The sequence below is a fragment of the Xenopus laevis genome, chromosome 1S (assembly GCF_017654675.1).
Source record: "Xenopus laevis strain J_2021 chromosome 1S, Xenopus_laevis_v10.1, whole genome shotgun sequence".
In the NCBI taxonomy this organism is placed as follows: domain Eukaryota; kingdom Metazoa; phylum Chordata; class Amphibia; order Anura; family Pipidae; genus Xenopus; species Xenopus laevis.
Window position 1 is genome coordinate 141,158,683 of NC_054372.1, and position 22,696 is coordinate 141,181,378.

The 22,696-nt window shown below is 39.9% G+C and overlaps 1 protein-coding gene across 4 annotated transcripts; it reads right to left on the minus strand.

The window, feature by feature from the left end:
- Nucleotides 1-1,713: 1,713 nt before the first annotated feature.
- Nucleotides 1,714-22,343, minus strand: patz1.S (POZ/BTB and AT hook containing zinc finger 1 S homeolog). 4 transcript variants are annotated; one of them, XM_018244065.2, is made up of 6 exons: nucleotides 20,234-22,343; nucleotides 14,020-14,083; nucleotides 13,426-13,485; nucleotides 10,002-10,173; nucleotides 7,103-7,240; nucleotides 1,714-2,958 (listed from the first exon to the last, which is right to left on the minus strand). In XM_018244065.2, exons 1-6 carry the CDS (start codon nucleotides 21,373-21,375, stop codon nucleotides 2,435-2,437), a joined length of 2,100 nt encoding a protein of 699 aa, XP_018099554.2. In that variant the 5' UTR covers nucleotides 21,376-22,343; the 3' UTR covers nucleotides 1,714-2,434. The 4 variants fall into 4 exon arrangements, with proteins under 4 accessions (XP_018099554.2, XP_041436213.1, XP_018099552.1 ...); XM_041580279.1 differs by lacking the exon at nucleotides 13,426-13,485; XM_018244063.2 differs by lacking the exon at nucleotides 7,103-7,240 and having other exon boundaries at nucleotides 20,234-22,342.
- Between the last annotated feature and the right edge of the window lie 353 nt (nucleotides 22,344-22,696).

A 22,696-nucleotide genomic window follows, 5' to 3' on the forward strand; every position in this document is an offset into this window, starting at 1 on the left:
CAAAATTGAATATAAAAAAATCTGTTTGCTCTTTTGAGAAATTAATTTCAGTGCAGAATTCTGCTGGAGTAGCACTATTAACTGATGCGTTTTGAAAAAAAACATGTTTTCTGATAACAGGATTTTTACCAAAAAAATTACATGGGGTTCAAAGTACTTTGCAATCAACTTTATCTTAGGTTTTATCAATGATCAAATGGGCTGTCCTGTAGGTTTTCTAAATATCTGATGTTTACAGGAATTTTGATCAATTCAATCAAATTAGCTGTCTGAATCCCAAAGCAGGTTATAGATAATGTTTACATTTTCTTTCAATAATGATTAATAGTGATGAATAAGAACAGCAGAACAGCTTTCTTAAGGGGTCAATCTAAATGAGATGCATTCAGAATTAGTTCCATATGCTTAGGATTCAGTTAAATTCATTATTTTCTTTAATAAATACAAATATTGTTATAGAGCAATATTGATGTTTAGTGAATCTTATTCACACACACACATGTAACCTACTGGCCTTCCCTGTGTTCTAAAAGGAAGCAGTTGAAACAAACTGGGGAATGTTCAGTGTGGTTTAAAGGAGAACTAAACCCTAAAAATTAACATGTTTAAAAATGCCATATCCCAGTACCTTCCCCTCTTTTTATTTTCTGTACCCCTTCCCTCATACTTCCCTGCTTTAAATTTGAAAATAAAGAATATTTAAAATAAAAATGCCATATTTTACATACTGAACTTATTGTACCAGTCTAAAATGTCAGCATCTCAATAGCAGCAATGATCCAGGACTTCAAACTTGTCACTGGGGGTCACCATCTTGGAAAGTGTCTGTGACACTCACATGCTCAGTGGGCTCTGAGCAGCTGTTGAGAAGCTAAGCTTAGGGGTTGTTGCAAATTTACAAGCAGAAAATCAGGTTTGTCTGTAATATAAGCTGATATTGTAATATAAGATGATTCTGATGCTAATTGCACTGGTTTCTAAGCGGACACAAAGTAATTATCTGAATTAAGTACTAATCAGCCTTATATTGTGGCATTTCTATTCTGTATATACTGTATATTGTGAGTTGGTCCCTAACTCAGTAAGTGACAGCAGCACAGAGCTTGTGCAGTGAATCTGCAGAAAAGAAGATGGGGAGCTACTGGGGCATCTTTGGAGACACAGATCTTCCCTGCTAAAGGGCTGTGGTTGCCTTGGACTGGTACAGAAGCCCAAAACATAATGTACAACATTTTCTAGCCTACTTCTTTAGTTAGGCTTTAGTTCTCCTTTAAGTCTACAGTGTAACTGTACTGCATCACGGCTTGTGACTGGTGCTAACAGATAAAATGTCCAGAGTGTATCCTTGGCAAACCAATACAAGGGGCATTACAGAGTGCACTAAATGAATACAGAGGACTACGTATGTTTCTGCGAATAACAAATAGATCCAGTGCTTAAATTTGGCTCCTGACTAGTATGCACAGGCAAAATCCTCACACTCAGCTAAGACAAGTTAGTTAAAAACACAAAATATTATTACCTTGTGCTTAGAAATGGACTTATTAATTTTATTAGGTTCCCCCAAAAAGCACCAGGAGTTGAAACCATTTGTTATGAACAGAGACGTGTAGCGGTTTTAATTCACTTAGATTGTGCTGTGGCTTACATTTGTAATTACATTTGTAATTGGATGTTATCCACATTTATCCTCTCAGTTCAGAGCGTTAAATACATACACTTCATTTTATTACTCTGAATTTCTATTACAGTTGAAAGAAGGCTTCTTAACAAACTGACTTCTTTACTCATTTTCTCCTTTCATTATTCTCTAAATGCAGCACAGAGCTACTTAGCACATTGTTGTGTTTATTACAGTACAAGCTGGTATGTCCAGGATTACTATCAATCTCCAGCAAAGTACAGTACAAAATATTTATGTGCCCACACACAGACACCTAAACCACATGGGTTCTGCACTAGTATGGAGTTGCCGATATGCAAAGTCATTTTGGAATCACATACTGGCTATGAATGGAAATCAAACATTTCATTCCAAATTACTAGGAGAAGCTTCTGGAGGTTTTGGGAAAAAAATACTTAATTCTTATATTCTCAACTTCTTTTCAGAAACCTCACCTTACTTAAAGAGTTCAGAGGGTAGAGCGGAGGCACATTAGAATTGAAACTAGCTAATGAATATAGAAAAAAAAATCCTCCCTACCATCATCAATTACACATGTGAAGGTCAGGACACACCTGCTCTGAAAGATTCTCTTGTGGCGTCCTCTTCCTGCTCACTTTTTTTCCTTAAACGCATTACAAGGCTTCGGGATGTCCCCCTTATCAAATACCTATTGTACATGATTATTCTATGTCAGTATGCCCTCGTGCTCCTTCTCAAAAGGTTTCTCTGCAGTCCCTGCTGTTTCTTCTCCGCATCCATTGTGATGTGTTACTTTCTCTCTGTGCTCATCCCCTGCTGTTCCCCCTCAGGATCCACAAGAGATGATGCAAAAGCAGACTGAACAATCTGAAAGCCAAACGATTCAAGCAGTGACATGTTCTGTTGAGGGGAGAAAGGAGAAGCCAAAGCAGACCCTAGAGCTGGCCCAAGTGATGCACCTAAAGCAGGGCCAAGGGTGGGCCCTAAAGCAGGACCCAATGAGGGGCCAAAGGTGGGCCCAAAGGTGGGGCCAAGTGCAGGCCCCAAGTCTCCAAGCCCAGCCCCCAATGGTCGGGCATGCACTTTGTGGATGTGCTTATTAAGATAGGCTTTGGACCGGAAAAAGCTGCCACATTCTGTGCAAGGGTATCGCTTTTCAGGCTCAGCTTCACTTTTCTTAGGAATCACCAGGTCACATGCTGTGTAGGATCCATTTGCATTTTGCTTTTCTCTGGATTTGAGATCACTGCTTTCAGAAAGGTCACCATAAGAATCAGAGCTCTCCTGTTCTCCATGCGGGCACTTCACTCCTTCTGTAAAATAAGAAAGGAAGGTGACAAAGGCAATCCCTTTAGTAATCTCATATTCCTCATGCATCTTAATTGACTTTTACTTAAGATAGGCAGCAGCTAATATATACCCCAGAAAGCAGTTTGTTGGGTACTAAATACTGATTAATTCCCAAATGGGGCAAGAAAAGGTAGAGTTGGACAAAACATAGAACAATAGAAATGTACTATTTACTAGCAAAGAAATTGGAAGAATATAGCTATAGTGATGAAATTCTGTAAAAATTCAAATAAAACTTTTTTTTTCATGAACACTGATTTACAAATATCCACAATTTCCCAGGGCATCATGCAATAAAGGCTTCCGCACCCGGCTAGCCAAGAAATTAACTTGGGATATTATACATGGGAATTACAAACAACAAAGTGCTATAACTTGTTTGGTAACCGTCACTATTAGATTTTAGTGTTTTGATAATGTTTTTGTTTCTTGCATGGGAAATTTCCTGCTAATTATGTGACTGTGTCCACTTTCCTTTAATAAAGAATAAAACTGCAACCGTGTCTTGCTTTCTGGCAGGAAATCTAGACATATACTCATGAGCAGAGAGTATAGTAACAATACTGAGTGTAAACCATAGATTTTTCAGGTTTTTGCTAAAAAGCACTGCATCTTAATGCCCTCGAAGGACTCCGTTTGCTGCCTAAGGGAACTGGATGGTTTTACTCAAGATTCTTGTCAGAAAATGTGTTGTACTGGAAATCTAAGCGAATGTGATATGAAAGAGTGACACAAACTAAGCATTGTAAAAAAAAATAGGTGGTTACACAATGACAAACAACTGTACTCAAATTTTAAAAGAGGTACTTTTTGCTGGGTGTTTAATCCAAACACTTATTGCAAAGCAACCCTACTTTACGTCTGTACTTTATTTCTTTATAGGGATACTCGCTTTTTTGCCAGATTATTTTGTTTATATTTCATTTTATCAGTTGAAGATATTGGAAGTACTCACGGGTGTAGCAATGAATACGTTTATCAAAGTATCACACGGTCCCCCACATCAACGCGTTTCATTTTCCTTGAACAGTCTCCATGATGTTCAAGGAGACCCGAAACACGTTGATGTAGGGGACTGTGTGATACTTATTGTAAATAAATGTATTCATTGCTACATCTGAGTGCTTCCAATATCTTCAACTAAAATGATAAACAAAATAATCTGCTAAAAAAGCGAGTGTCCCTATAAAGAACACCCAGGAGAAAGTACCCCTTTTAATTTGAGTACAGTTGTCTGTCATCATGTAACCACCTGTTTTTTTGCAATGTTTAGTTTGTGTCACTCTTTTATATCACATGGGGAGCACCCAGGAGTTGGCTGAAGGTTTATCTATCTGTATAGATTGACTGTGATTGACTGTGATTGTATTAGTTCATATATTTATCAAGAACTAGATTTGTTAATAAACCATAACTAATCTGTGTAATAAATGTTGCATTCTGCCACTAGGTGGAACATGTAGCAATGCCTGCAGAGAAATCATCTGCAAAGGCTTCAGACATCACTGAAAACTTCCCTCTCATGATAGATGTCACTCGCCCCAAGACAAATCATAAAGAGCTAGAGGAATATACACCATTATACTGCATTTAATAGAGTAGATAGGTTTGATAGCAAGGTTGCCTGTCCAGCATGCTTATTAATGAAGCTATTTAGTTGAACAATCCCTTCTACTGCCTTACAACAATCTTTTTATGGGTTTCAGCAAGTTTTACTTCAAACGAATGGAAAGGCAATATATTTGACACCACCATTAGATCAGTAAACACAATGTTTCAGATTTCATATGTTTGCAAATAAAGCTTTGGATTAACTATACAAGAGAGACCTGGACATTTAAATATTTTTATCAGCTCCTTTAAGGATCCTTAGGTTGAGAAAGTAACAGTAAGTACTAAAGTAAAACTGGCTTCATATTCTTGTTTAGTGCCAGAAATAACAGATTTTAGAGCTATTTCTTAAAGGACACCTGTTGGGCAAAAATATTATCCCCAACTAAAAGTGTAGAGCCCGCACTCCAGTTGGGGGGCAACAGTCGTTTTTTTAAATGCCCCCCAGAAGCGCTAGGCCACCCACACACTGGGAGGGAGCTCCCGGTACGAGTGGCCACGTTGGGACACATGCATACGTATAATGAGCAAGTGCCGTGGCTTGTTCATTATGCGAATGAGCATGAAGTCAGAATCGCATTTGTGTATGTGCTCTGATTGACAAGGCCGCTCGCACTGGGAGGGAGGGAGGCTAGTGGTCTGGCATTGGTGGGGGAATTTTTTTAAAGAAAAAACTACTGTTATCCCCAACTGGAGTGTGGGCTCTGTTACCTGCCGAACAGGTACCTTTTATTTATAAATAAAGGCAAATAGTGTGTTCTGCACAAGCCCTAATTATTGAGCTCATGTTGAAAAAAACATATACAGTGGTGCTTGAAAGTTTGTGAAGCCTTTAATATATTTTATATGAATGTGAACTAAAAGATAATTTGATTTTCAAACAATACCTTAATGGAGATTAAGAACACCTAGTTAAATAGAACAAAAATGATTATATTTGAAAAAATATATATTTGCTTGTGGCAAAAGTGACTGAATCCTTAGTATTATCATATAATTTGAAGGTGAAATCAGAGACTAGTGTTTACAGACAATCAGGTGTGAGTGGGGATGACAATCAGGTGTGAGTGAGAGACCCTGTTTGATTTAAAGAAAGCAAAGCCTGTTCACACATACAACACATTTGTGGATCTGTATCATGACTCGAACAAAGGAGGTGTGTAAGGACCTCAGAAAAAAGAGTTGCTGATGCCCATAAAGCTGAAAATTTTTACAAGACTATCTATAGAGTTTGGACTCCAGCAATCAACAGTCAGACAGATTGTGCACAAATCTGAAAGTGTTCAAATACTGAACTGGGGAACCATGAAGTCAGGAAAATGTACGGTACATATTTATCATCTTAGATTCATGTGACAGTTCATCAGAACGTGTTTGCTTTGAGCATCCGGACAGAATTCTTCTCTATGGGAAGTTATTGCACAGTAGCACTGGGCTCTAACACCCCTATGAATCATTTTTCCTGCTGAAAATGCAATAAGGGATATCCATTGTTACCACTTGGTTAAAATTACTGAATCAAGGCATTATAAAGCTATGCCTATATGTTTATTCATGTGGAGTATTTCCAAGGAGCATGAAAGACAGATTCTTCACAAACAGGAAATGTGTATTAATTTTCAAGAAAGGAAACCAAATACAATACTAGAAGGCACAATCTTTGCAATACAATGCAAAGATTGTGCAGCTTTTTGTGTTCCCCATATACCATGTGCTAATAAGCAGCGTATCCATATTTATTAATGATAATTTAAAAGCTTTAGGTAGACAGGTTACATTGGGCTCAGTGTGAACAGAAACATTAAGCAGAAAAGAAAGAAAAAACAGGTTTTGGTGAATTATAAATGGTCCTATAAACCAGACTGTGTTATATAATAAAAAATGCCAAAGTTTGCAGGTATTTGCTTTAATAGCTGATCAGTAAATCCTACCTACTCATTGGTTGTTATGAGTTATTAGACTAGTAACTTTGGACCTTTTATTACATTACTCCCAAAGAGTGTGCTTTTGATGTGTATGTATGGTATCTATTTTGGAATTTTGTTATCTCGCTTAGGAAATCATATCTGTTTCGTAAACCGAGTACACACTAGTGATTTCAGTTCACCTATAAACAGTAGACCAGGCAGCACCAAGAAGTCAGATGACCCTTAACAGACTAAAGCCAATGGAGCATTTCATACAACAGACTGGTGGATTTCCAGCATAAAATAATCAATTTTAAAAAGTTACTGGAATTGCACTGAAATGGTATTGCAATACTATTGTAGTTACATGTCATTAAGGAATGTATTCTTCTCCAATTTAAATAAATATTTAACCAAGTGGGTAGCAATAAGGTGCATTCATACGGTTACATAAGTAGGTCAGCTCAGATTTCTTGGAGTAGGGTCTTTTTAAACAAAATTTCTAATGTCACCTCACACTTAGATATCAGCCCCCCCCCCCCGCTAGTGGTAACCCATCTGCAGAGACAGCTGGCTGTGACTTGCTTGCCTTTCACGCCACAGGTCCTGACACAGTGGAAGAGCGCTGCCCCGTTGGGGACGGACTCCGGCCTCCGAGAGCCAGTGCTGTGGAGGCCACCATGATGGGTTTTAACATGCACCTTTAAGTAGGAGGCAGAGGAGAAACCTAAACAAGATAAAAGCAGATGAGACACTGCCACAAACAGACAGACCTCTTACTGCTCTCTGATATCTTACAGCCACAATAATTCCCAATTCCTTTCAACTCCCAGGATACCAACGTCTTACTAAGTGACTTGCTTCTAAAAAGAGCTGATCTCTGGTCTGTTTATTGCTTAGTAAGCATATTTAGTGGTTCCTTGATAATGGATTCAACGGTTCAACTAGGCTAACAACATTCAGGTCTTTTTACTTATGAATCCTTGTCAACCCTGAAAGCAAAGATTAAAAGCATATATTAAGCATGGTTTGAAAATGTCAGAGTTTGCCATCCACTTACTGACAGGCTAGGTGCTCCCAAGTTGATTATTACTTGCTACCCTTATAGCTTGTCTGTTCCTAGTCCCACAAAGTGCTCCCAGACCTACAGACTGTACACCAATTTTTCATAGATAAGTATTTTGTTCAAAAGCTGCTGCTCAGTAACAGACTTCTCAGTGGCCCAGTCTGCTGACTGCTGAGTTTACTGCTCGTAAAAGACAATTTACAATTCTGCTTCTAAGGTAAGCCTACTTTTGTTTGATTAACAAAAAAAAGGAAACACGATTGTTCCATACAAGGCTTAAATTGATTACATTTAGTAAGATCTGTGGCAAAGTAACCCTTTGGAACACTTTGAGGAAGACCATACAGATCCACCAGGTGCAGCTAGGGTCAAGTGGGTTACTTTGTTGGGTTGGCTGACTGACTGGATTTTAACTGTTATTTCAGCAAGCCCCACACAGCTATCAAAGCTTTTTGCTTCTATGCATTTATATTGATCTAATCTACTGACTGTTCTATACATGGAGAATTGTCATAGTGCTCTCTTTATCATTAGACGTGAATGTGCTCAATGGAGCATTTCAATAAATGGTTATATTTTAGATATTTGTAAATTAGCATTACCAGTAATGAACTGGTCTCTAACCTTCCTCCTACTCAAATACATAATTATCACAGTTAATATAGACATGAACAACAGTATTTCATCAATGAGAAAGGGACCGGTAATACCAAAAATTAAAATTACTTATTTGACTTGACCCAATATTTATTTTTTTCCAGCTCATGTAAATGTACCAACTCCAACTCCTAACAACTTTAAATACAAGCTCTGAAAATAATCAAATCAGATAAATACTTTCATTTTGGACTGTATTTAACTATTCTACAGCTATATGTCAGGTTCAATGAATATATAAGTTGTTTTAGGTTTTCCTATTGTTTTTGGTTTATGTAGTTTGATTTTATGTAGTTTGATTTTATGTAGGAGTCTGAGGTACCATAAACTGAGGAGTCAGAGCTGAAGGATTTAAGTACTGACTCCACAGCCCTGAGAGCTACGCATTGTAATCAGGAACACAAGCATGTGTGAAATTAATGGTGTTTCCTCAAGTCAATCACTGGACTGTTTAATAACCTAGAGCAGGGCTGTCCAACTGGCAGCCCGCTAGACGACCCCCCCACATGCTATATGTAAGATTTAAAAGGTATCACTACAGAGATTGACTGGCCCCTGCATTGTTAAATTCAGACTCTAATCCCCTGTTTTGTTCACACCTGTGATCCCCCTGTATTGTTCACCCTTGTGACACCTCTATTGTTTATATGCTAAAACCCTGTACTATTCACACCTGAGACCCAGACTGAAACTGCCCACATTGTTCACACTTTATTCAAAATGCTAATTGGGCATCAGCACTGTGTCACTGTATGTAGTACATATTAGAATGATAGCTTTCCCTGTCTCCTGCTCTGTTCTGCCTTCCCTCCGTGTGTGCCATTCTCTGCTTGCCTAGTGCTGATTGTGTGTGCCATTCTCTGCTTGCCCAGTGCTGCTTGTGTGTGCCATTCTCTGCTTGCCCAGTGCTGCTTGTGTGTGCCATTCTCTGCTTGCCCAGTGCTGCTTGTGTGTGCCATTCTCTGCTTGCCCAGTGCTGCTTGTGTGTGCCATTCTCTGCTTGCCCAGTGCTGCTTGTGTGTGCCATTCTCTGCTTGCCCAGTGCTGCTTGTGTGTGCCATTCTCTGCTTGCCCAGTGCTGCTTGTGTGCCATTCTCTGCTTGCCCAGTGCTGCTTGTGTGTGCCATTCTCTGCTTGCCCAGTGCTGCTTGTGTGTGCCATTCTCTGCTTGCCCTACATCCTGTGGGATGTAAGCCTGTTAGGGGTTTGTTAGCATTTGGAAATTGTTGTTAAGGGCCCCTAAGGAGTTTAATCATGTGTTGGGGGTTGTTGTATTATCCACAGGGGAGGATGAGGAATATGGATTTAAGGGTATGTTTTTAACATAACTTCAATTTTTCACATGAGGGATTTCCCTGCAGTGAGCACCAACCATTTGGTTTTTTGGTGTGCTACCACCGTTAATGTGGACATGATCTTAAAAGTTCTTGTGGTAATATGGGTGTGGTTTACAGTGGGTGTGGTTTAAAAGGGGGAGTGACCAACACTGACTTCCATTATCGGCCCTCCACCACATATGCCAGTAAAATTTTGGCCCTCGTTAACACAGAAGTTGGACAGCACTGACCTAGAGCAATGGTTTTCAAAGGTTTGGCCAAAATGAACACTACAAAGATGCTGCATCAATACACATATATAGCTTTGGTAGCCACTGCCTCAAGGTTAATATAACAGGCTCAACATTCTCTAAGAAAGAACATAAAGCCATTCCATTTGATCACTGGCCAAAATGTATTTCAAACCCAAACATTCCCCCTGTAGTTACCTCGGTTACAGATGCTGCAGAAGTTGCTGGGCCCCTCGCTGTGTTTCTTCAGATGATCAACCATATAAGCAGCCCTCAGGTATTTCCCGCACACCTGACATGGCACTTTGTCCTCGTGACAAGCCAAGTGTGAGCGAAGCCGGTCACGTGTGGCGAATGAAGCATTACATGTCTATGTGTGAAGGGGGAATAAACCAGCTGTTATTTAACTTGCTTGCTTTTTTAAAATTGTGTAGTTTGAGGTCCCATTTGTGGTTGTTATGTACACGTACACAGAACATAAATACATATATTGTCTTTGCTACAATCAGATTTTATCACTATAGTTAAAAAAATGTAAACACATCATGAAATTGCTCAGTTACACAGACATATTGGGACATTTTTACCAAGGTAAAGCGAAATAGTCCAAAGCATTTTCAAATGCTGTAAGCCAAATTTGCTGTCTGATCACTTAGCACATGAGATGTTAGCTGCTGATTAGAAATCAGCTATTCTAGGAGCCAGTAAAATGACAAATATTAGTCATCTGAGAATAAGCCCACATAACCGTCCAATGTATATCCAGCTTAAGAGTTATACCCAAAAAATAAAGGTTGCATTTTTGATATATTTTTATGATATTGGTTTACATTTAAAGGTTTGGCTCGGCTGTAGATAAGCACATTAAAAGCCATTAGTAGATGCTTTTGGCTTGTCCTACACTCAAATGAGGACCAGCCAGAATTAATTGTTAAACAAGATACTGCCAAACAAACACAATGGCATAAGCACTGTGGATCAGTGGATACAGTGCTAAAGTATGCACACCCTTAACCAGTTCTCTCACTTTACTGAATAACAAATGGTAGTCTTAAAGTATCTTTATGAAAATATTGAAAGATATACTATTCATTAGAGTTAGAGAAATTATCAAATGTTAGATACATTTGCAAGGCACTGTAAATGAACACACCTACACAGAATGTGACAATAAACATATTGCCCAAATAAAAACACACGTATGAAGAGAAGCACAGAATAGGTCAGCATATAGATAGCTATACACTTTAATGTGCAAAGTTTCCCAAACATTCTGCTTTATTTATGTAGAAAACATTCCCTGGTCATAAGTAAGGGTTATCTCCCCATGTATTTGACCTATGAATGTGTAACTAGCATACTACACACCCACAGTACTCCTTATATTCATAACTGCAGATATATATCATGTTTTAGCTGCAAATCTACTGCAGCTTAGGTGCACTATATGGCACTTTTGACCACAGAGGCATCAATTTATATTTTGCAAATATACATATTGGAGTATTGTGGGCACAACCGCAAAAACCTACGACAATTGGCAGTTAAGTACTTGACTACTCGTACCACAGATTCTAAGATCTACGACAGGTAGGCAGTTAAAGTGCATTTCTAAGTAGGTTTCCAAGCTATTATATTTTTAGAACAGTTTTCCAGACATCTAAGGTTTTTTTTATCAGTTTTGGGCAGCTTCTGAACAGCAGCCATCCAAGAAGGCTGAACTGAATGTGCAGGTGGCTTTACCAATAAGAAGCTGCACTAAGCATACCTCCTTGCCTTTTCCTGCTGTGCTAACACACAATACACCACAAACTTTCAAGTGACCAGTCTACTGTTTGCAATCCATCTGGACCAAGTATTAACCCTAAGATTTTTAGGGAAAAGTGATTTTCTTAATTAAGTCAGGGTACTAGATGCATGTCAGATTTCTGACAAGACCCAATTTGAAGTGACCACAGATAGCTGATCAACCATGAAGGCTGTTGTGCAGAAGCAGTCCAAAAGTCATAGAAAAGCTGATAAAATGTTCACAATAAAACTTTGATCACATTTACTTTGACTTTTCAGGTAGGCTTTTATCCTTTACACCAATTAAATCCATAAAACTTCTGCTTTCCTGAGGACAAAACACTGTAGGAATGCACATATGCATATAGCCACTCACACATACACTTACAATACTTGAAGATTTAGGTGAAATTTCCCTTGAAGCACGTACATATTTAAATTCAAAGACATTGGTTTATATTACACATACAAACTCTTCTATGCAGATGGATCTTAAAGGAATACTATCATTACATTATGTAATTACCCCAACGGGATCAACAGTGTTCAGTAGTTTTCATTTTCATTCATATTTTCAAAGTACAGGTATGGGATTTGTTTTCCAGAATGCTCGGGACCTGGGTTTGTCCAGATAACGGATCTTCATACCTTAAAAGAAAACTATACCCCCCCCCCCAAACAATGTAGGTGTCTATAAAAATATATTGCAGAAAACAGCTCATGTAAATAATATAATTTTTTAGTCGTATGTGCCATTGGGTAATCATAAATAGAAAATAGCCCTCTTTAAAAATAAGGACAGCCCCCTGGGATCATACGATTCACTGTGAACACAAACTTAACAAACAAACTATACTTGTTAGGTCACATGAGCCAATTAACAGACAGAGTTGTGTCTTTTGCTTCCACACATCTTCCTGTTACAGTTAGAGTTGTAGTATTTCTGGTCAGGTGATCTCTGAGGCAGCACACAGACCATCACAAAATGGTGGTTCAAGGCAAGAGATGTAAAAGGACAATATTTACTCAAGTATATATACCAGTTTGGTAAGATTCTTTAATATGCCACTTAATATGATATAAACTGTTGCTTAAGTGTTCATTTTGGGGGTATAGTTTTCCTTTAAGTCTACTAGAAAACCATGGTTACATTAAATAAACCCAATAGGCTGGTTCTGCTTCCAATAAGGGTTAATTATAACATAGTTTGGATCAAGTATATGGTAGTGTTTTTCATTATTACAGAAAAAAAGGAAATCAATTTTAAAAATCTGGATTATTTGATTATAATGAAGTCTTTGGGAGGCAGCCTCTGTAATTCGGAGCTTTCTGGATAACAGGTTTTTAGATAACATATCCCATACCTGTACTTTATTCTTGCTTGCATTGTTTCTTGCATAACCAAAGTTATTGGGCGTCAAGCCCAAACTGTTTCTGAGCATAGATACACATGGTAAGATATTTAGTAAATATGCTTTCATGGAAATGGAAGAAATTGTAATCTTAATAACATGGATTGTACATGAATTGAGACCTGGGGTATTTCGGATAAGGGATCCTTCAGAAAAAAAAGGAGTTCTCTCATGATTCTTATGGTGTCGTTTATCAACTTATTTTGTTTGATACAATTCAGTTTGTTAGGACTACTTATTCAATCTTGTCTGTAAAAAGTACACTTGCACATTTTGATGATAGTATTCCTTTAAAAACTCACATACTTTCTTTCTTACATGCTCCCTTTGGCATCTTGGCACAGCCTTCATTAAATCACCAGTCCCACTTCCTTGGTCCATTACATAACTTTATGTCTCTTACTGTTTTCATGGTGGATTACCTGTCCTCCTCCTTTCTCCAGCTCATTGCGCACATCATTGGACATTCCTTCTGTAGTTTTCTATTTTGGAAAAAAATGGGTGTAAAATCATTTTTGTGGGGCTTTTGAATAGGGAAATGAGAATTTCAGAGCGTTATGACTGTGTCCTCTTCACTTTGACACTGGAATCTTAGTGGCAATGACAGAGCAGTTTCATATTGTTTTTACTTGTCAGATCTAATTGTATTTTATCAGGTATTGCACAGCCCTTATACTGTGACTCATATGCTAACATGAATGCATGTATGTACACCTTCATTTATACAGCGCTACTGTATATGCAGCGCTATACAATCTACATAACATGAGAAATGTTGAACACAAATATATTATAAATCCTGCACCCTTTTGGTACAGAAAACGTAACATTACAGAGAGTAGTAACAGGAGATTTAGAGAGTACAAGAAAACATATTCTGGTGTTAAGAGGCTGCAGGAGAGCTTTTTGCAAAGTGGGACTGGTGCTTTAAGTCACACAAGGTAAAATACCCTAGCGTTCTCTCATTCTCTCAGATGTCTATCCCAGACCACTAAGCCCATTGACCCTTTCCATACCTCACACTTGTGGGGTCTCTCTGATGTATGAACCTGTTTAATATGCCCATTAAGGTGGTCCGGCCTGTTGGGGAAAAAAAAACAGATATAAATAAGCACACTAGAACAGAAAGTTTTACTTAAAAAAAAAAAAACACAGAAAGCGTAAGATGATCAACTACTTTTCTTCTATATAGCCGAGAACCTAAGGCTTATGGATGTGCCAGCTATTTCATCATATCATTTACACCAAAAATCAGATTTCTTCGTTTTTCCAAGTTATAATCATCCATATCAAGATCTGTTTTTTTGGGACGAATATTAATGCCTCCTGTTGTTGAGTATGGGATGAACAGGACCCAAGAAATGGATATGCTAGTATTAGATAAACCAAAAGAATTGCAGTCTACAAAACAGCTACTGAGGTCAATATCTGTCACTGGAGGCTATAAATGCAATATTTGATGTGAATGGATAGTGAGGAAACCATTTCAATGAACTTGTACCTAGTTGTACTGACACTGCTACTGTGCTCTGTACCCTGGGCCACATTAAATTCCAGGACAAAACTGGTGGATGCAAGGGAGTCTTGTATTTAATGCAACCAGTGTCTGGCACCCCCCACCCAGAACATCCCAGCTCGTGAGTTCCAAAGAGTATGCATAAAGAAGTAACAGAAATTAATTGAATTAAATGAAAAGAGGGCATGTGTTGGCTAATGTAAGAATAACTAAGGTCCTGGTGATAGCATGCCTTAAATAAGACACCTTAGCATCAAAAGTGGGTCAAAAGAGAGACTTGAGCTTCTGCGCAATAGCTTTGCTTGTTGCCCTCCTTGACACATTTGACCACATGCCTTGAGCCTCCTTTTTACTAAATTACTTTAAATTACTAATCACAGTCAGCATGCAATGTGTTAAAGTGTCCCTGATGGGCCTGAAAGCGAGACAACTGAAGAAGAAGAGAAAAAAAAAACTTCTGTTAAAAGAGAGTGTTTCCCACATCCTCTTTTGATTTAGCAGCAGTACATTTGTGGCAGTAAGTAGTTTGATATTTTGGCATATAAAAGTTGGCTACTGCAAAGTCTCCAATCTCGAATAGGATCACCCCATTATAACTGTGTAACAGGATTTGTGACCCAGGCATGAAAGTCTTTTTTTTTTAGCTATACTATAAATGCTGTGTGGCATACAGTGTTATGTTTCTATTATTCATCAAACTATGAGGCACTTTAGTTCTAAACTGAAAGCAAGAAAATGTTCCAGTCATCGTCACTTACCAGTTTAATTATAATGTGAAAGATTGTGGCACAATTCACCCATGTCACTGTGACATGGTCTTATCTATTCATATTTGAGCTAGGAAAGCACCAGATCGATACATTTTGATATGGCTCAATACCAAACCCTCTGCAAACGATTCAGCCAAACTGAATTCTAACTCTAATTTGCAAATTTATATTTGCAAAAATATATTGCATCAATTGGAGAAAAAAGGATCATCTACTGTTGTAAAGCATTTTAAAGTCACATAACAGGTTTGGCTAAACATTTAGGATTTGCCTGAATTTCGAGCTAAATCCTGGCTTTGGTGCATTCCTAATTTGAAATTGCATCTGTTTCTGTTCAATACAATAATTAAACATTTTTTTCACTCACTATTGCAGAGCAACTACAATGTTGATTTTATACAAAATAGTCTTGTCTGGAGTTCATGGACACTAAACATCATTCAAATTCCTCAAAGGGCCACATGTAATCCATAGTCATCTAGTTAGACTGCCCTGTCTCACTGAACCAATAATTTCTGTAATCTAGAAATAGATTACAGAAATCAGAATAGTCGGTTACCAGGCAGGGGTCAGGATCACAGAAGTCAGAATATTGATTTAGGCAGGGGTCAAACAGGAATCAGATAACAGGAATACAGAATTGCACCCAGTAACTTACTAGAACGAACCAAATAACGGGCAATGAACACAGTACTGAAGTCCCTTTAAATACCCTTTGAATTTCGCGCCATTGTGCGCTGACGCAATGGCGTCAATGTGCAGAGAAAAGGCGGAAGTGCGCGCCACGCGCGCCCTAAGGAAATTCATTTGCGGACGGCTGAGGAGGAAGCACCATGCGGCAGGCGTCCCCGCCGGCCCACTGGACCACCAGGGTGAGTCTTCGTTACAGATATTATCTGTGCATCTATGGCCACCTTAAAGGAATAGTTCAGTGTGAAAATAAAAACTGTAAATAGATAGGCTGTGCAAAATAAAAAATGTTTCTGATATAGTTAGTTAGCTATATATGTAACCTATAAAGGCTGGAGTGACTGGATGTGTAACATAATAGCCAGAACACTACTTCCTGCTTTTCAGCTCTATAACTCTGAGCTAGTCAGCGACTTGAAGGGGGGGCCACATGGTACATTTCTGTTCAGTGAGTTTGCAATTGATTCTTAGCATTCAGCTCAGATTCAAAAGCAACAGATATGACCCATGTGGCCCCCTCAAGTCTCTGATTGGTTACTGCCTGGTAACCAGGGTAACCAGTCAGTGTAAACCAAGAGAGCTGAAAAGCAGGAAGTAGTGTTCTGGCTATTATGTTAGACATCCAGTCACTCCAGCCTTTATACATTACATTTTTGCCTAACTAACTATATCAGAAACATTTTTTTATTTTGCACAGCCTATTTACCCAGTTTTTATTTTTACACTGAACAATTCCTTTAAGTATAAAAAACATTAATATGATATAATAGAATATAACATATTACATTACTCCTGTATGATTAATTACTCTGTATCTTTGTGTATAACAAGTTTAGTTGTTTTTTTGTGCTCTATGGTTTTTCCATTTATGTTTCTATACTAGTACAGAGTCACAACACAAATAATAAATAAATAAATAAATAAATGCAGAGAAGTGCAGGGACACAAGAGAAAATTAGTGTCACAAGATCTAGGATGTTAGTCATTCTGCAGCTCCCCACCTCAAAATAATCACACATGCTCACTGCATATCCTACATCGCAACCCCCGCCTTTTTTCCCCACCACTCTGCTGCCCAATGTGCAGGGGGGGGGCTCTACATTCTTCTAGCAGGGGTAGGAAGTCTGTCTTTGTGCATACTTACTCCCCCCCCACACACACACACACAAGCATTCCAACCAATCACAATATATCATCTTGCTATTCTCCATTTGAGGGTGGAGGCTTGAAAATCTGTGTGTGTGTGTGTGTGTGTGTGTGTATGTAGGGGGGATTTATACTGCAAGCAACTTCAAATAGTGTTCCATGACAAGAGGGGAAAGTGATTGTCTACTGATGCTCATACAATAAATATTATATATATCACTACAGTGCTTAATTCTAAAAACAGGGCAACTCTTTTTTTGATAACTTCATATTAAAGGCAAACATATTTTACATAAGAAACACACCGGATATTCGTTAAATAAATATCCGTTGTTGCTAGAAAGGCTCATGTCGCACTGAGAGATTTTGACCTCAGCAGTTCTCTTACAGAGAACCCTGGTGGTCAAAATGCAGTTTCCCACCTGTAGATTACTCTGACAACACACAATTGATCAAGATTTTGTGTGCGAGTACAGCATACAACCAATGCCATAAAACATTGCATTAAGATTCTGGGACTACCAATCAGATTCACATTCAGAGACCATTAATTTTGCCTCTCAAAGGTGCTTGCAAATCAGATTTGTAGGCTACTTGTATCTTAATTAAATCATTAAATATTGCATTAATGTCTCATAATTGTTGCCTTGACTACAGTAAAATAACATCCAAGTCATTTGGAACTCTTGCACAGCTTTTACATAGGAAAGAATGAGTGAAAATTTAATTATGGCAAGCTTTTCAACATCCCAAAATGTCATGCATGCACCTGAAATGGTGACCTGATGCCCATGCACATAATACACAATTATACACAGTAAGGAGGGCAGGAGAATTTAATGAGGGCACAGACATCAAGGAAGTGCAGGAATGAAAGTGAAAGTGATTGCTATGCCCGAGGTGTTAGAAACAGGAAGTAGGTCACATTAGTGTAGGGGTGAGACAGCCAACTGTCACCCTGTCTAGGGTTGAACATTCTATCATAGCAATACTGGCCAAGCCACCCTCCACTGATGGCCTGTAGTCAGCAATGGAAGTTGGAAGCTCAATATTAAATGCTGAAAACATCACTAAACATTCTCTGAATTACTGCTTTGTAGCTGTCAGTAACCTGTAACTACTACTAAGTGCCAACGGCAACATTTGCTAAGCACTGTCTGAGGAAACATTGCCGACAGTGATTACTTGCAACACTCATCTATGTGGTTGCAGCCTATTATGAGTGAAAGGAATGACCTGGCAATCCAACACAATGAGATATATATATATTAGGGATGCACCGAATCCAGGATTCGGCCGAATCCTTCTGCCCAGCCGAACCAAATGTGCATATGCAAATTAGGGGCGGGGAGTGAAATTTTGACTTTTTGTCACAAAACAAGGAAGTAAAAATATTTTCAACCCCTAATTTGCATATGCAAATTAGGGTTCGGATTTGGTTCGGTATTCGGCCAAATCTTTCACTAAGGATTCGGGGTTCGGCCGAATCCAAAATAGTCGATTCGGTGCATCCCATATATATATATATATATATATATATATATATATATATATATATATATATATATATATATATATATATATATATATATATATATATATAATAATCAGGAAGACGGCCCGAGTCAGTGCCGAAACGTTGAAATAAATTTTCCACTATTTTCACTATTTCAAGACCTTGGAGTGCGGTTTTATTTTTTGGATTATTACATTATGCTATAACCAGCACCCAGGCAGTTGCTTGTATCGCGAGTGCACCACTATAGACTCTCTCTCATATATATCTACCGTATATACTCGTGTATAAGCCGACCCGTGTATAAGCCGAGGTACCTAATTTACCTAAGAAAACTGGAAAAATTTATTGACTCGTGTATAAGCCTAGGGGCTGATTGAAAATCAATCTGTACCTGCACCCACTGAATAACAATGAAAGGTAGGCCTGCCCACAGTTTAAAAAAAAAAAATTGTAAGCACACCAGTCACAGTAAAATAACTTATAACTCAACCAGGGGCAGAGAGATGGAAAGATGCAGCAACTACATACGAGGCTCCTTCTGCGGCCCCAACAGTGTGCAGGACACATGTAAATGTTTACAGTCCGCAGCAAGAGCTTTGAAATTCCTCTGCTTATTTTGGTCACAAACTCTTCTAGGAGAATATGGCCTGGATGGGGGAAGGGGGTCCAATAATCCCATTATTATAAATAAGCCCCTGTTTAGCAGTTGGTGCTGCCATGCTGGTTCCTGTAGGGAGAAGATAATCCATATAGAATACAGGGCTAGCAGTGGGTGCTGGGAAATAACACAACACTTTATACAAAAGGGCCCTGGTCCCCACACCCCATTTTGTGAGCCTATGAATATCAATGAAGTGAGGAGTTACTAATGACACACCCAGGTGCTGAAAGTAGGGGTTATTTTCTTTCAAATACCGTATATACTCCGTATATACGCCAATCCCTCACCGGATCCCTCACCTCCCTCTCCCATAGCGCATCAGGACTCTGTGACTGACTGTCACGATCGCCGCCCGGAGCAGGTCCAGGAGCTCCGGGCGGCGCGTCCTTCCCTGCCGGCGTCGCTCCCAAAATGCCGGCGCCTCTACCCACGTGGCGGCCATGGGCGTCGCCATTTTGGAAGGACGCCGGCAGGGAAGGACGCACCGCCCGGAGTCCTGATGCGCTATGGGAGAGGGAGGTGAGGGATCCGGTGAGGGATTGGCGTATATACGGAGTATATATGGGAGAGGGAGGTGAGGGATCCGGTGAGGGATTGGCGTATGACCCGCGTATAAGCCGAGGTCGAGTTTTTCAGCACATTTTGGGTGCTGAAAAACTCGGCTTATACGCGAGTATATACAGTATATCTATCTATCTATCTATATATATATATATATATATTTATTTCAGTTGAGCCATCGCTTGAAATTTTCATCACTTGAAATTCTCATTTATTTCAATGTTTTCTGATAAAGATAAGAAAGGTAATTGTGTATTACATTGGTATAAATGTCTCTCTTCCTGTTGGTCAAGGGTACACTATTTAAGCAGTAAAGCAAGTCTTGTTGTTGCATGTTTAGGAACTATGTAAATGCATATGCACTTACCTGGAGAACCCCTTCCCGCAACTCTGGCAAATATATGGCTTTCCAACTGAACCATCATGTGAGCGAACGTGGTAGGACATCCTATCTTTGCGTTTAAAACGCAGGCCGCATACAGGGCAAGAATATGGCTTCTCTCCCGAATGAGATAATTTGTGTCGGTTCAGGTGATACACATCCCTGAAAATCTTCCCACATAGATCACAAGACACCTGTTTCCTTACACGGTTCCTCTTTCTTGGCACTCCTGGTTCTTCTTGACCCAGTCCATTCTCACCCAGTCGAGAAGCCTGCAGATCCCCATAACCCAACTGCAGGCTGGTAACTCCATGCTGAGCCTCATGCTGTCGCAAACGCAGAGGGTCAGTGAAAACCTTGTCACAAAGTCCACAAGGCAGCACCCCACCCTCTCGGAGTCCACCAACAGCACTCAAAAGCACTGAATCCAAGACACTTGGCTTTCTTGGTCTTCCCCGACCTCTTTTGCCTCCAAGAGTCTGACCTCCCAACTGGTATGTTGGCAAAATCTGTGGACATCCTCCAAGAGCTAAAAGGGAGGCCTGGCTTGGCACAGCTGGTCCTGGTCGCACTGAGTCCTCCTCTTCTTCACCAAGAGAGCCAGCAATGCCTGAGCTGCCCAAAACTGTCCCGTTACTCATGTCCAATGGAAAGCCAATATCTGAAGATCCTGTCCTGAACAGCATTATGTCTGGTCGTGCAGGAGGGACAAGGATCTGCACATTAGACTGCTTGATCACCTCCTGGCAAATGTCAATGACTGAGTGCATAAGTAGGAATTTGGCAGCAGTCATAAGCTCAGGAAAACTTTCTAGTCGGATCACTATTCGTGCCGTGTATGCAAAATCAAGGATGTCACCAAACACCTTAGAGCTGATGGTGTGCATCTCCAGTTCTCGGGGAGTAGGTCCCTCTGCATCACCCAACACCGACTCAAAATACTGGCTGCAGGCAGCTAACACAGCACGATGAGCTGGAAAACTGTCCTCCCCAACACGTAGTACCACATCACAAAAACGTCCCCCACTCCTGCGTTGTTGATTCAACTGCTGAAGAACATCTAAGCTGTGCTGGCTCACCTGGTAAGTGTAATATGAAGGGCCACAAGCCTCTGCCACACGCTCCATATTGTACCGTACTCTCAATATTGAACTTAAATTGTATACTAAAAAAGGTTTAACACCATAGTTCAAAACAGGTGAAATCCTGCATATAAACAAATTGGTCAGTTGTCGATTTTTATGGGAAATTTCCCATTAAGCACGGATGTTGGGACTATCTTCTCTACTGCAATAGTTTAAAGTTGTGTGGAGGGATTTTGAGTCATTTCAATTATGGTCAACTTCAAGGGGGTTGGTTGGATGAACCTTCAACAGAAAAGTCATGCCATCTTGTTAAAAGTGTATATTCTTAGGAGTAAATTAGAGGAAAGCACCATACCAGCTAACTGGAGCTGTATATTGATGTGTGGCCCCAGGGTTTAAATAAGGTGAATATACAGGATTAATATTCAATACCTGCACCCTGTACTGAATAAAAGTGTACAAATGGGATGTTTGCCTGGAGTTGACTCTTGGGGTGGAAGAAGTATAAATGGAGGCGTGGTGATTTAGGAAGTAGTCCCAGTAATGGCTAGTGCAGGAACATGTGCTGGAGTAAAGCTGTTCTAGGGCTACACAATTGTTATGTTGGGGTATAATGGGGTTTTAGTGCAGTAAAGCCCGTCACTGTTGTATACATATATATATATATATATATATATGGTATAAGTCAAATAGTCTGGGCCAAATGTAGTGTTATTCTAGCAGTAATCTAGGGCTGGGGGTTCCTCTCACAGATTCGGGGTGATGTCACCTCAGTGCGCGCTTCCTTTTGACTCCTCCCCATGCTGGGCCGCGGGTGCGCGCTGCGAGGGAACGGTGAGTTCCGGGGCCCGGTGTGACCTGCCGGTGTAGTGTTCCACTTCCTCCTGGGCAACCAATCCGGACACTAAGACCCCCCCCCCAAACGAACACAGGGACCCCCCCGCACCGGGAACACAGCAACTGTGACAGGATCCTCCGCAGCCTCTTTGTGTCTGATCCCCCCCCGGGTTGAGAGTCTGTGTCCGCCCCCACCCTCCGAGCACTCCCCCCGCCCCTGTGAGCAGCCAGGGAGACCCCGCACATCCAGACCCCCCCCCACATCTCGCCACCACCCGGAGTAATAATCACACAGATGTACTGTCACCCCCGCGCACGTGACTACATTGTTTTATGCCTTTCTGTCAGAACTGCAAGCAGACGAGACTATTCTCACAGGAATTAACTTCCCTTTCTAATGTGCTGTACGCCTTCCACTACAATCTATTTCCTGCCTGGTGATAATGTCTCTTAAACTTTATTCACTCATCCCGCCATCAGCCTGCAGGTGTCACATAACCTGCCCCACTTCTGTCATTACAGTCTC

Bases quoted from the DNA above. Each gene is read 5' to 3' on its own strand.
- patz1.S (XM_018244065.2), bottom strand. From the start codon at position 21,375: ATGGAGCGTGTGGCAGAGGCTTGTGGCCCTTCATATTACACTTACCAG. The intron at 10,174-13,425 runs GTAATCCACCAT...CTTCACACATAG, and splicing joins TGGAGAAAGGAGGAGGACAG to ACATGTAATGCTTCATTCGC. The intron at 2,959-7,102 runs GCAAGCAAGTCA...CTTATTTTACAG, and splicing joins CAGGACCTGTGGCGTGAAAG to AAGGAGTGAAGTGCCCGCAT.